This window comes from Dromiciops gliroides, chromosome 2, assembly GCF_019393635.1.
Source record: "Dromiciops gliroides isolate mDroGli1 chromosome 2, mDroGli1.pri, whole genome shotgun sequence".
NCBI classification, from domain to species: Eukaryota; Metazoa; Chordata; class Mammalia; order Microbiotheria; family Microbiotheriidae; genus Dromiciops; species Dromiciops gliroides.
Genome location: NC_057862.1, coordinates 348023570 through 348039322, shown reverse-complemented (window position 1 = coordinate 348039322; position 15753 = coordinate 348023570). Strand labels below are relative to the sequence as shown.

Genomic DNA, 15753 nt, shown 5'->3' with positions numbered 1-15753 from the left:
CTGCCCTCTTCCCTCTAGATGAGAGATGCCAACTTACTGAGTGCTAGTCCCTTGAGCTGACCTCTTCTTGATTGCAGGGATCCCTTCCTGCCTTCAGAGGATCAGAATAACATATATGCACACCTACAAACACACAGGCACATGGACACAGCCACTTCACTGTACACCAGTCCTCTGGGATGACCTCCTCCTCATTGGACAGGATTCTCTACCTGCCTTCAAGGGATGAAAAAGATGTCATGCCACTGTGTGCCATTCTCTTGACCTGGCCTCTTCCCACCAGTGAGGGATCAATGAGGACTGGCAGTCCATCCTGTGCTTGTCTCCTGGGCTAACCTCTTCTGCCTTGCAGGGGACCTTTTCTGCCTGTAGGGGAGAGAGATTCCATTCCTTGCCGCTCTCTTCATCTATCTCTTGGCCTGCGAGGATAGGAGAAAAATGGTATTCCATCATTTCCCTAACCAGTCCCTTTGCCTGAACTTCCTAACACCCCTAAGAAGACACTGGCCAGAGGGTAAACCCCTAGTAATAATAAGAAACCTCTTGAATTCATTTGGCAATGATTAACAAACTCCCATCAAGTCATACCCTCCCATCTCAGTGCTTATGAATTCCTCAGCTGTCTTTATACAAACCCCTTTCTCTATCCCCCATTGCTTATTTCATTATTCCCACCACCACCCCCTCAACTCAACATGCTCTGGAGATAACAAACTTAATTTCATCTTAAATCTTTTCCTTTCTCACTCTTTCCTTCCTGTCTCTCACTGAAACCTGACTCCCTCCTGATGATACAGCCTCTCTGGCCACCCTTTCAGTACTGGTTCACTTTCACTTACTGCACCCCCCCCCCCACTGGATTGTAGATGTTGAGAAATTGGAATGCTCCTTGCTCTTTATTTCCAGGCCCTTTCTGTACTTCTATTACTCAGTATCCTCTCTTCCTTTGAGGGTCACTCAATCCATAAATACTACCCCATCAAAATTCTGGTACCTATTTTCTATAGAATTCCCCCTTTCCTCAATGAATTTACAGTCTTTCTAGCCTTCCCAACTCTTTTCCTCATTATAGGAGACTTTGGGGCAGCTAGATGGTGCAGTGGATAGAGCACTGGCCCTGGATTCAGGAGTACATGAGTTCAAATCCGGCCTCAGACACTTAACACTTACTAGCTGTGTGACCCTGGGCAAGTCACTTAACCCCAATTGCCTTACTAAAAAACAAAACAAAACAAAAACATTATAGGGGACTTGATCATACATACTGGTACTCCCTCAAACAACCTTATCTCCTCACCCAATACAACTTGCTTATTGATACTCTTGATCTTGGCGTCACTCACAAATGCTCTACTTTCTATGTTTATGAATGCTAGAATTCCTTTATCTAATCACAATTTGTTGTCATTTTACCTCTCCCTCTACCCTGTAACCTCAGATCCTGTTCTTCATACTGTGACATCCAGGCCCTTGATTCCTTAGTTCTTTCCCAGGACATTACCACTACACTGGCTACGCACTCCTCCCTTCCCTAACTTGAGCCCTTAGTCAATCAATTCAATTCTTCGGTGGTCTTTTATCTTGAACCTCTTTCCCCCTTATCCTATTGCTGATTTTGCTCTGCCAAACTTCAGCCCTGGATCATACTCATCATTCTATGCCTATACTTTTTTCGCACACACTACTGAACAAAGTTGGAGAAAACCCCCAAACTCGCTCCACTATAAATTTAAGTTCTATAACCTCAGCTGGGTCCTCACTGCTGCAAGGCAATCCTTCTACACCTCCCTAATTGACTTACTATCCTACTCACCACAACAACATTTCTAAACCTTTGCATTCCTTCTCAAAATTCCCATAGCTCCTCTTCCCTCCACCCTCCCAGCTGAGAACTTTCATTAACCATCTACAATAAATCCCCCTGCTTACTCTCTTCTCACTTCTTAACTACATACAGTTTAGCTTCTGCTCATATCATTCAGCCCAAACCACCCTCTTTAAAGTTACTAAAGATCTCTAAAGGTGACAAATCTAATGGCTTTTCCTTTATCTGCATCTTTCTGATCCTCTCTGCATCTGGGGATGCTGTTGATCACCCTTTTCTCCTTGATATTTTCTCTCTAGGTTTTCTTGACACTATTCTCTTCCTGGTTCTCCTTCTCCCTACTTGACCACTCCTCACTCTTTGCAGGATCTTCATCTAGGTCATGCCCACTAACCATGGGTGTCCCCTAACGACTCTTCTCTCCTTCTAGTGCTTCACTTAGTGATCTCATCAGTTGCCATCGATTCAATTATCCTACGCTGGAGATTCTCAAATCTACTTATCCAGCCCTCTCTGCTGACATCTAAACTCCCATCTCCAGCTGCCTACTGGATATCCCAAACCAGATATCCAGTAGACATTTCAAACTCAATGTGAATCCGAAATGGAATTTAATATCTTTCCTCCCAAGCCTTCCCCTTTCCCTAACTTCCTTATCACTGTTATGGATACCACCATCCTGTCAGGCATCCAGGCTCCGAACTTAGATGTCATCCTTGATGCCTCACTCTCCCCCCTCCCCATATTTGATTTGTTGCAGTCAATTTTACCACAGTAATCTCTCTCATACAGGTCACCTTTTCTCCTCTGACACTACCACCAGCTTGCTGCAGACTCTCATTACCCTACAATGAAATGGCCTGCTGGTTGGCCTCCCTGCTACAACTGTTTCTCACTCCAGATAATCCCGCAATCAGCTGTCAACTTAATCTTCCAAAAGTGCAGATCTGACCATGTTACCTCCCTCCCCTACTCCATAGTCTAGTAGTTCTCTAACTTCTCTAGAATTTGAATATAAAATCTTCTGGCGTTCAAAGCCCTGCATAACCTGCTACTCCTCACCATCACCACCTTTCTCATCTTCTTACACCTTACATCTCACCATGTACTTTGTGATCCAGGGACACTGGCTTCCTTGACATTCCTCAAACAAGACATTCTATTTTCCAACTCCAGATATTTTTACTTGCTATCTTCCAATGCCAAGAATTCTATTGTTCCTCATCTCTTCTTCCTGGCTTCTCATTCTCTTAAAATCTTTTCCAGAGTTCTCTTAATTCTAGCACCTTCCCTCTCTTATCTCCAATTTATTTTTCATATAGCTTGTTTGTACGTAGTAGTTTGTATGTTTTCTCCCCCATTAAACAGCTCTTCATATTTACATCACTCTCCCCAATACCATAGCTATTTTTGCACCAGTCCTTTCACTGGAGAGGTAAACTCTCTGTGAGTAGGCCCTGTGTCATAATAGCATCTAGCTTAATTATCTTCCACAGAATATTAGACTAATGAATTGAATTAAACGAAGATTAAAAATGAGTAGTTATCTTTCTGCTATAATTTGGGGGCAGACCTACCCATAAATAACAAAATAGCATAATTCTTTACTGTACTAATGCCCTAGATTTTAGGCACCAGTGATATTACACTAATGGATATTAGCATTATATTTGACACATCATATTCCTGAAATTACAAAAAGTGGCAATTTTCAAACCCATTGAGTTCTATACCTATAGTACTTTCGAAACCAGCATACAGTCCTTATATGTTGGGCATGTCAAAGCAGGAAGAGATGGTTTCCTATTGCTTTCCTCAGATGGCTTAAAATCAAGTCAAAACCATTTCAGAAAGCTAACCACAACTTAGGATCATAGATTTAGAACTGGAAATGACCTCAGAATCCATCTAGTCCAAACCTCTTATTTTACAGGGGAAGAACTGAGGCCCAGAGAGATTCAGTGACTTGCCCACGGTCACCCAGGAAGTACAAAAGACAAGACTTGAACCCAGATCACCAAGCTCCAAACTCAGCATTATTTTCATTGTATCACACGGCCTATGAAATGGTAAATGACATGAAGCTTCATTGGTTTCACACTGGTTTCTATCCAATCACAGTAGAAGTTTGGCCCTGCTATCTGTTTCTATCAGATAGCCACACTCATTGCATTACTGAAAGGGGAGATAATGTCAGGCCTAGTAGAACTGTTGGGGCTGATCGAATTGTTCAGGTAGACCTAAACACCCTCATGCTTACTCCTATATTGGGGGCAACCTTCCTTTCCTGTTGTTTGTCCTTTGTTCTTAAAGAGGACCATGACATCAGGGTGATGTCATGACTTGCAGTGGATTTGATTTAAGTGAGGCAGGGCTGTGCAAAGTCACCAGCCTCACTCCCTCCTCCAGAGCCATCTGGGTCCAGTGGATCAGGATGACTGGAGATGTCTAAGGCAATTGGGGTTAAATGACTTGCCAGTGTCACATAGCTAATAACTGTCTGAAGTGAGATTTAAACTCAGGTTCTCCGGACTCCAGGACCAGTGCTCTATCCACTGTAGCACCTAGCTGCCCCCATCCCTTTGATGAAGTGTAATTGCTAGCAATATGTGGTTCAGATCTAAGTAGAATGAAAGAAAACTCTGTCCCCTTACCCTAAAGGCATTATTATTGTCTTAACAGTGCTATGATCTACATACTAGGAGAAGAAGAATTTTTTTCAATTTTAATCTTTGAGAACAAATTGTTATTAGAAATTCTATTAAATAATGTATTCTGGGACAGTATGCTTAATTATAAGGTCTTGAATTAAATGCCAAACTCTTGGTCTTTTAACAGAAACTATTGTTATACAAAGGATTTAGAACTGAAAATGACTTTTATGTAGTAAGTTCAACACTCTTGGTTTACAGATGAGGAAACTGAGGTCATATTATTTGTATAAGATCAAGATTATTATGCTAGAGTATAGATTAGTCCTGGAATAGTAAGATAACAACTTTAACTTGTGTGTTGAAGAGACAGAGTCTTGGTTTAGATCTGAGTGATGGCAGCATTGGTTTTAGGCAGGGACTTGGGAATATGGAGGCAGAATTTCTAAGAATCAGAGCAAACAGTAGAGCCTCTTCAGTGACAACATCACAAAGCTGAATTTTATAGATACTCCACTCATTCCAATGACTTTCACTTTTAAAATAACCCACTGTACCTTATATTTTCTGTTAGCTAACATAAGGTGGGTTGCTCTATTTAGGGCTGACTTAAACACCAACGACCTTCTCAAGTATAAAATGACTGATAGAGTGCCAAATGTAAATGGGGGAGGGGGAGGAGGGAGGGGAAGTTTAATCCCAAATCACAGTGTTTCAGGCATCAATAAAAGAGCTCAATTTTCTTGAATGCCAAATTGATACAACATCCCCTGGCTATAACATTCATGTACTGTGTCTGACAGCCATTTGTAATAAGGTAAAAGATTCCTTTGTGTCAGAGGGGTGCTGACAAGTCCACATGGAACCTTTCTAATATCCTTCTCCAAAGCCATGCTCAATTCTGTGGGAGCACAATGTATTCATGTGAGCAAAATAAACAAGTGTCTAAAAAAGACATTTGAGTTAAAAGTTTTATTCATTCAACATCTCACATTACAAATATTTAAAAATTATATGCATACTGGTATAAATAGTCATTTGCAAACTATTTAATAACATTAATTTCCACTAGCACTTCAACAAATGAACTCTTTAAAAAAAGGAACTGTGTTATATAACTTAGAGTAGAACATACAAAAATATGAACTTAACGTGAAAATGACTTTAATAAAAAATGAATTACCCTTATTTAAAATGCTATAATAAATACTACAACCTCCCCATACACAGTAAAAACTATATGGAAATTCAGCCAAGTAGTACAATTAACTGACATACTTAAATAACTTTTCCTTCTGATAATATGAGCAATACATTGGAAAAAAACATCAGGGATTAGTAAAAACTAGACACCCACTTGCTAAAAGTTTCACTTCCAAAAAATATAACAAAAATCTGATGAAAATTATAAAAACTAATTATACTTTAAAATTTAAAAATATAAAAAATAAAACAGTTGAATACAATATTGTCCCAATTCTTACAATGCTATCAATCACAGTAGCTTGAAAATAAGATAATAAAATAAAGCAAATGACCAAAACCTCTTTTATTCCATTTTTAAAAATAATCTCAAATTTACATTAGTAGAAAGATTGATTTCTGATTCTTTTCTTTAGAAACACCAGCAAGAAAGAGGATTACTATAACAGTAGAAAATGACATTTTTAAATGTCTGCAATTAAAAACAAAGAAGTACACTGCAAAGATCTTTCAAAAGTCTGAAATAAGTATTGCACATAACAACTTGAAGTTAACTTGCCACAATTCATCACATTCAAGTTTTAAATCACCTTTTAACAGAAGGTTCAACTCTTCAAAACAAAAGGGGTGAATTATCAAGTCTTTCCAACAGCACTCTTAGAAAATGCTAAATTCATTCACTGCAAGTTTTATTTTGCATTCTGCAGAGGTCTGTGTATGGAGAAGTATATATACTATACCAAAGCATGGGGTCAGAGGGACAGGGAGAGGGTTCCTTTACATAGAAAATAATCAGAAACACTTTATTTTACATTGCAAAAATAACCATGTAATTACTCTGTAACTACATTGTAAATACATGGCTGGTGCCATGCTAGTGCGCTAGAACTACATGCTTGGGAAATTGAAGTGATACCCTAAGATCTGTAAACTAATTACATGTTAATTATGTTTTGAGTTACATGGTAACTCCCAACTACAATCCCATGTAATCTGAAGGACATGTCACCGCTAAAGTCCAGAGTAATAGATAGAATTGTTTATGCCCTGTAAATTGAAGTGTAACCAAATAATCTGCAAACACGCTTGTCACACAATCACCACAAGTGGATATTAGTAGAATAACAATTTCTTACATTAGTCATGCATACTAACATTACATACCTACCACATGGTAGGCTCAGTTTTTCTTAAATATAATTTAAAAGAGCAGACATCTCTGAATCAAACACCGAACATCAATTTGTTAATATTAAAAATGGCTAAACATTCACCAAAAACGTCTGCATTGTGTATAATTTAAAAAACTTAGTAAGAAGCTGTAGACAATTTTGATGTTACTTTAAATTTCTACCCTACACTTATGCATTTAATTTTCGAGGAACTACAGTGTTATCTGTCACTTTCATGCTTTTTTTTCCTTTAATTCGTAACTTTACATATACTATTTCTTAAATTATATGTACACCAGATAGCTGGTGCTGGGCTAGGATGTTTAAGCAACATGCTTTCTCTTCTCTGCAGATTCTAAAATAGCATTGCCAGTGCACAACATCCATAATTCCAAATGTATGCAGAGCACTGAAATGTATAAAAAGCAGAATATAAGAAAATAAAATTTATTAAAATTATTTATATTAAAAAATGAAGTATATGAAGATCTCTCAGTAATAAAAGTACAAAAAGCTACTCTTTGCAATATGAAAAATTGAGGTATTGCATAAAGAGATATCCCGTCAGTGAAAAGTGTGCCTAAAAATGCTCACTGTTGGAAAAACAAGATATACAAAAGTAGTGCATAACAAATATACATTATGTGCATGACAAAATAAGTTAGCTACAAAAACACTGTACCGAAATTCAGCAGGTCATGTACAAAGGGAAAATTATTATTCAAAGCTAGTTCTCAAACAGTGTTATCTCTTGTAATGTTAACTCATCACACCTGTTTACTGAGTAGGAACAGCACAGTAGCACACCCCAAGCCACCTACAAGCATTAAGGAAAAGAAAGAAAAAAAAAAGGTAAATGACCAACCTATAATTATGTAGTTCAGGAGAAAAAGGAAAAGTCCCTGACAATCTACAATAAGAGCACCCTCCATTTGCATTACAGCTGTCCATATTTTCAGGGATTTCACTAAAAGCAGCTCCCTTTCTATACTTGACTACTTAAGACAGCAAATGTCTCCATTTTGACCTTTGGAAATTAACAGGTATAGTTCATTAAAGCCTGTACTGGAAAAAAAAAAAAAAGAAAAAAGAAACGACTGCTTCTCAGAAAGATAATTGGGTGGGGTTGGGGGGAGAGGGAAGGGGGTCACAGACCAGGTGTTTCCACAGCAGTGCTGAAGCAAGTCTTTGGTTTTTAAATGTCTAAGATGGTACTTTTAGGTAGCACAGCTAGCAAGATTGCCGTCCAATTTTTTCTATGTATCACACACTGCTGAACGATCCTTTTAATGATGAACAGGGCATTAGTAAGAAAATGTCAATTCAAATAAAAGTTAATCTCACTACCAGAGCTTCAAGAGACTATTTTAAGCATACCCCTTGAAGCATACTGTTCAACATGTTATAATGCCTTTCCAAGCTAGAATTTATTTATAATAAAGCATGCATTACTCAATGAAGTTGGCACTTCAAACATTGTGACTATGTCTCATGCTAAGTTCTGAAATTTTACTGTTATTTATTCTATAGGAAGAGTAAAGATAGACATGTACTTTTGCACAGATTTACACAGCTATTGTTGAGCTCAAACAGTGCAAAACATTTTGCAACTACTTAGCTTTTTTCATATTCATCTTCTATGTCACAACTACATTACAGGATATTCAAAGTGACTTTACATCTAAGAGTAAGCCAATCAGCAGCCAATTTCTATGGTGGTATTAATTTTTTTTCTGAGTTTCTGCTATTCAGTGCAATCAACTGTAGCGCAAACTCAGACCGATATCCTTGAGGTATCTCTAGGTTTTATTTTTTGTCTTTTTTTTTCTTCATGTCAAAATGGAGATCAAAGGCTGGCACCTGATGAATGTTAGTAAATTAGGATATAGAGTTATATATAACATCAAAAATAAAATCTATACATTTGTTCGTCGGGAGAGGAAATGCTAGTCTTTCCACTAGTTGTCCGTGATTCTAGCTTTGGTAGGATTCCTGGGGCTGTAACCAGATAATTTAGCTTAAAAATAAATAAGTGCACTCCCCCCTCAGTAGTAACTTGACCCAATTTTTTTTTTTTTACATTCGAAGCTTTTTAAAGTGTTTCGATGGAAATATATCTAGCTCTGCCTACTTTACTATTTTTTTTTGATGTGGTTGTAACTCAGAGGCACAACAAAATTATATTCAGCCTCCAAACCCTTATAACATTAATTATAATGCTGCTTCAACCTTGCTCATGCATTTGTATCACTTTACCATGCTCTTTCCTGTTAAAAGGTAATTGTTACCTTCTTCCATTGCTGTTAAGATTTAAAAAAAAAAAAAAAAAGAGGGGAAAAAAGCATAAAAGGAAAAGGCAAAAAGCACTTCCCTGGGGAAAAAGTGTCAGAATAGACTGATAGTGTTATTGTTGCATGGTTATTTTAATAAAAGTATTCTTATATGTTATATTATTAACAATAATTTAATTAAAAAACCAAAATACTCTATTGTTTCATTTCTCTTTTTAATATTTCTCTCTCTCCTCTAAGAAAATGTTGCACGAGGTTTAGATCCTCTTGGTTTGGCAAAAACAAGAGAATAAAACTTCCGTGCAACATGATATCGATACGAAAAGGAGTTCAATACAGTTTTCAATGACACAAGAATCTACAAAATACCTATATTATAGGTCATTCTTTTCATTATACTATTGTTAAGTTACAGCCTACTACAAAAGGACATGCTATTTTGATGGGGAAGGGGAAGGGGTCTGGATCAACAGAAGAGTGCACTTATTTTGAGGCCTGCAAATAAGTACTGCAGGAATCACTTAGTTCCAGCGGAATGAAATATGTCTAGGACGATCTCCGCCTTCCTTCACCAGGGGCTTGTGGAATTCCCTGCCAGCTCGAGAATGGATAGCAGCCCAGCAATATTCACAGTAATACTGTAGACAGGTAACATTAGCACAGAAAAATGGAGCAAATTTCCCCCCACAACGAGCCCCCTGACATTCATCACACAGCTGATCATCCAAGACATATGGCTTAACTTCCACCTGCAATCAAGAAAAAAAAAAGTGTATTTTTCAGTGACAGCATAATGCAATAGTTTACCATGCATATCAGTTTATATCACTTGTCAAAATGAATTTGTCTCAAGGTGACTACAAACAAAAGGTCAAGAGTTCTATTTCCCAAAGTAGAGAATGCTGCTGTTTAGCTGTTTCAGTCTCTGTGTGACCCCATTTGGGGTTTTCTTGGCAAAGATACTGGAGTGACTTACATTTCCTTCTCCAGTTCATTTTACAGATGAAGAACTAAGGCAAACAGGGTTAAGTGGCTTGCCCAGGATCACCCGGCTAGTAAGTGTCTGAGGCCAGATTTGAACCCATGAAGAGTCTTCCTGATTCCACCCCCACCCCACCCCTTCACCCTGCCAAGGGCAGCTAGGTGGCACAGTGGATAGATAGAGCATTGGACTCAGAATCATGAAGACTTGTCTCAGATACTTACTAGGTTGGGTGACTGGGCACGTCACTTAACCCTGTTTACCTCAGTTCCTCTTCTGTAAATGAACTAGAGAAGGAAAGGCAAACTACTCCACCACCTTTGCCAAGAAAACCCCAAAAGTGGTCACAAAGAGTTGGACATGACTGAAACAACCCAACAACAAAGTAGCAAATGATCAACCTCACATTTCTGTTGTCAATTAGTAAATATTTGCAAAAGATGACATGACTTCATCAGGGATCACAGAGCAAAGCTAGCTATTAAATCAGAAAAATGCCAATTAAACCTATTTGAGCTAGGTTTATAAAAATAAAGACATTTGATTTGAAGCAATGAACGGGGATTTTTATTGTTACTTGTGAAGCTCCCAAACAAATAAATCTATCAGTGGTCTGTGTTTTGTATAAACTTCATCAGGAAGCACAAGCATATACATTTTAGCAAAAGTTCTGCTGCTAATTTGTTATAAGGTGCAACTCACCTTAATTACATTTAAACCACCAAAAAAAAAAGATACAGAAAAATGTTCATGTGAGCATGGATCAACTTTCCCTGTGGACTAACATCTGAGCACAATGACTTTTAGTTCTAACATGGAATGCTGTCTGGATTTGAGCCTAAAAGTGAGATGTGGATGCCTGAAAGTAGACCCAATACATTGTGCATAGGCCAAACCCCTCATCAGAGCCTCTTAAGGGACAAATATATTCTAGCTATTACTTTACCAACTAGACCTGCCAGAGAGGTAAGCTATCTTATCTCTAAGGATAAGGAAGGGGAAAGAGGAAGAGGGGAAGGAGACAAGAGACAGGAAAGGAAGGAGGACACTGTAGGGAAGGGAAGTTACAGTAAGGTATTGCTTAACTTCTCAAATGATAATTAGGAGACTCAAAAAACATGAACTGATATAAGGTCACAGGGAAGGGGAAAAAAAGACATATGCCACAACTGTGACATTAAATTATTATTTCTCCTTTATTTAGAAAATAGATTATTCATCAAAAATATAAAAATAAAAACTGCAATAATGCATGGGTTTCCAAAGACTTCAGTATTGTGAAAATAGAGGTATTATGTATGTTATAAGGAAGCTACTACCTTGCCTCAAGTGGATCAGAAAGTAGGATTTATTCATTGGAAGAAACCTAACTGCCCTCTCTAATGAAGGTGATGGTACTATGTTTATCTAATAAACAACAATAATAATTACATGGACCCAACCAGACTGTTCTTCATTGCCATAAACCCTGAAAGTGACAAACCAAACACAGTTGAATGTTGTAGATAAAAGTGGTAAGTATACTAGTAGAAAAGAAAATGCCTTTTAAAATATCTTAGAAAAGCATAGCTTGACTTTTCAATTAATTTTAATTAGGCCTGGTTAGGCTAACTGGGGAAGGTAGAAGAGAAAACATTTTGAGAAATATTTAGCAAGTTCCATGAAATATTAAATATTATGGAATAGGTGTGTATATGCATACCACAAGTGTCGCCTGCCAATTTATCAGGATCAAATCTCTACAGTGATACATTGAGAGAGAAACCATTTGTAATACACACAATTCAAAGTATGCTTTAGCTCTTACCCGTTTATCAATCTCCCCATGCTGCAGCTGGACAAAGCGCGCACTGATAGCAGCTATGTAACTCTGTTGATTCGAAAATGCAACCCGCCCAGCTCCTTTTGGATACTTCAGTTCAGGATCAGTGTCAATACCAGCATAGCATACACCTCCATAAAGTCGATCCATTATCATTGCAAGCTCCACTAAATCAGAAAGCAGAATAAAGGCATTTAAGAAAACATGTTTATGCCTCACAAAGCCTAGTTTGGCACAAAGAATATCTTAGAAAATGTTTTATGTTTATTTGTGTGCTATCGTCTCTTCATTAGTATCAGTGCTACCTACCAACGTTAAATTAATTATTTTCTTTAATTACTTATTTGAATGATACTAAGGTATGAAGTACCTTAAGGAACACAGGAGTCTTAAAACACCCACAAGTGATGGAAAGCACAAAGGCTTTCATTGGTTAGAATCTTGTCAGGTATTCCTAAAAAGTGGAAAATTTTATGGCCATATTTATCTACCTCCAATCCAGCACTATTTGCTAAATTTGCAGTGCACATCAAAAACAATGTACCTTTTCTTCAATTATATTTTATAATTTTGTAATTAAAATCCTGTTTTTTATATACTTCTCTATTAAATTCCAAGTTTCCTGAAGACAGGTTTTGTTCATACTATAATTAATACTCCATAAGTCTGGAATGCTGCTCTGAACCCTGTCATTCAGAATTCAATAAATAGCTATTGTTTTGACTAGTGAAAATAACACAAATGCTAAACATTAAATATAATCTGCTCATCTTGAAGGTTTTTTTAAGCAGTTACTTTATGTTACACATACTCTTCTAAAACATGTTATTCTTTTAAGCATACCAGCTCGTAATGGTCGAGGAACACCACCGACAAAAATGGTTTTTCGTGGGTCAAGAGGCTGAGAACCATCCATCACAAAATCACTATCACTGAGATTCCAAGGCCGTATCTGTACCTGGAAGTTGACAAAACAAGAATTTATCATTTCTAACACAGATTTGTTGACAAGAATTGTATTTTTTAAATTATAAACATTTCATATCTAAAATATCTATTCCCTAATTTGCAAATCCAAAGCTTTTCTTCATGGTTATTTATTTGATATGCACAGGAACCAATATTCAGATTCCTCTAGAGAACTTGTGTTCAAGAATTCCACAGATGCTGCTTCTGAGGCAGTCTGAGTTAGTGGATGGAATGCAAGACTTCGAGTCAAGAAAACCCAAGTTTAACTCCTGCCTCAGACATACAAACATAGTTGTATGACCTAAACCAAGTGCTTAAGCTCTCTGAGCCTCAATTACTTTGTAAAATGGAGATAATAATTGCACTTCCCTCTCACTGGGTTGTTATGAGGATCAAAAGAGATAAACATGAAGTGCTTTGTAAACACTAACACTCATAAAAATTCTAGCTCATATTATATTCCTACCTGTGTGACCTCCCAGCAAGTTACTTAACCTCCCTCATCAGTAGAATGAAGGAATTGGACTAGATGGTCTCTGAGGTCCTTTCCAGCTCTAGGTCTATGATTCATTCATTCATTCATCATTCATGAAATAACTGTCCAGAGACGTAAGCTGGGGGTTAGATGATGATCCCCCTAACTCAGTAGAGGCAATCACAGAATTTAATCACGGATGATGAGGTTTTAATGTGGTAACAAGGTGTTAAACTAACTGTAAAATTGTAGCCACACTTGGTAAGTTCTTTATGAACTGTGAAGTTCTTTCTCTGATGGAATCAAAAGGAATCACCTCATTGGAAGAGCAAAAACTGGACATGCCCTTACAAGGCTTTAAATACCTAAGTTCTGGGGAGTTCAAAACTGCAAATAGAGAGCTGCCTGTGGAGAAGATCCCTTGCTAGGAGTGGAAGAGAGGGGAATTCTCTCCTCCCTTTCCCTTCTCCATTCCCCTTCCCCGAAATGGTCCTGTAGCTAATGTGTTTGCTCAGCCAATCAAACTGTTCCCATCTCTGACTTACTCAGAGAAGTGTTCCCACCTCATAAAAGTAACAGCAGGTGTTTAGGTGTTAATATCTTGTTTAATCCTCATTACCTCATCACTTGTGATATTCTGTCACTAAGGGAATGAAAATCATAACCCCCTTTCCCATACAAATGTAATACTTTTTTGTTTTTGTTTTTTTTAATGGGGCAATTGGGGTTAAGTGACTTGCCCAGGGTCACAGAGCCAGTAAGTGTCAAGGGTCTGAGGCCGGATTTGAACTCAGGTCCTCCTGAATCCAGGGCCGGTTCCCTATCCACTGAGCCACCCAGCTGCCCCCATATGTAATACTTTTTAAACAAATATGGGTTGGCATCCCCTGATTAACCACTGATCAACCAGTATATGCAAATTAATTTTATTATTTATCTAAGCAAAAGCAGTACCAGTGTAAAACTGGTACTGTTCAAAGTCAAATATAAATTATCATTTTCATTATCTATTTTTTAGTGTTTAGTCATTTTCTTCTAGAATAGAAAGGATAAGCAAGAGGTAGTAACATAGGGTATTTAAGACTACATGCAAATATCTACTAAGGTTTTCCCTTGAATATTCCACAAGTCAGTAATATTTCAGAGTAGACAAAGTGACGTACTAGGCTCCAAAACAACCTTGAATACCAATAAAATCAATCTGGGAGGTCTTCTAGCCTAAGCAATTGCCAGTCAACAAGGCAACCTTCAAAGTTTCCAAATCTATATATCCAGGAGATATATAGAGCAATGGATTTAGAACAAGCCCTGGGCTCTAATCCCTGCTACACCATTCACCAGTGGTATGACCCTAGAGACAAAACCAGATCAAGCCTGAAAAAGAGAAGATGAAGAAATAAAGAAAAACCAAGGGAAATTGCACATGGGAAGGGAGAAAAGGTTCCTACAGTCATTCATAAGAAAGGGACATCTTGAAGTCAAGGAAGCTGCCTGTAAAAAGAACTTCTTAAAGAATGTACTAGGAAGCAGAGCCAGGAAAGTAATCCATACTATGACTAAAACAATGTAAATGGAAAGGACAACAGCCACCAAAAAAATCAGACAATGAATGCTGTGAAATTATTTAAAACAAAAACAAAAACGTTTTGCCCCAAAGAAGAAATAAGATGACACTTCCCCCTACAAAGGAGAAGAATACCATATAATATTATATTTTTTCTACTGGTTTTGCCATGTTTTACTGAATTTTTTTTCCTCTTTCTCTCTTTCTTTCTTCTTTTTTTTCCCTAAGAGATAACTACCTGGGAGGGATATAAATAGACATCTAGACGATGTAAAAATAAAATAGATCAATAAAATATATTTTAAAATGTACTAGGACCTATTTTGATTTTGGGGTTGGATTCTAGCTGAAAACACATCAATCATACAGGTCACATTAGAATGGTTAAATTTTTTCAAAGTCTGCATATATATCTCTATATATACATATATAGAGAGAGATATATGTACACACACACATACACACACATATATGTCTATATGTATATATCAAAGAAAGCCTGTATCTATTTGGAGCCAGATTCTATAGTTTCAGTGAAATGTGACTTACTGGCTTATCCTTGATAGTGGGGCTGGACACACAAAGATAGAGTTTCCCATCTTCTTCAATACAGGCATCAATCAAAGCCTGAACAGAGCTTTCATCTTGGAATAGCAAAAATGCATATCCTGAGAAAGGAAAAAAAAAGTTGACTGGCAGCATTTCTCAGGATTCAAATTTATAATACATCTTATCAATAAATCATACCTATGTTATCAGTGTAAATGAGGATGGAATTTAATCTCTATGACTTTGTTTC

The 15753-nt window shown here is 37.4% G+C and overlaps 1 protein-coding gene across 5 annotated transcripts in view; it reads right to left on the bottom strand.

The window, feature by feature from the left end:
* Positions 1-5451: 5451 nt before the first annotated feature.
* CPEB4 (cytoplasmic polyadenylation element binding protein 4) overlaps positions 5452-15753 on the bottom strand; it is a 100806-nt gene continuing 90504 nt past the window's right edge. For all 5 annotated transcript variants that reach the window (XM_043989900.1, XM_043989899.1, XM_043989897.1 and 2 more), the window contains 4 exons: positions 15504-15622; positions 12790-12904; positions 11932-12113; positions 5452-9891 (listed from right to left, as the gene is read on the bottom strand). In XM_043989900.1, coding sequence (XP_043845835.1) covers positions 9664-9891; positions 11932-12113; positions 12790-12904; positions 15504-15622 — 644 coding nt within the window. In that variant the 3' untranslated portion in view covers positions 5452-9663. The remainder of the gene's footprint in view (positions 9892-11931; positions 12114-12789; positions 12905-15503; positions 15623-15753) is intronic.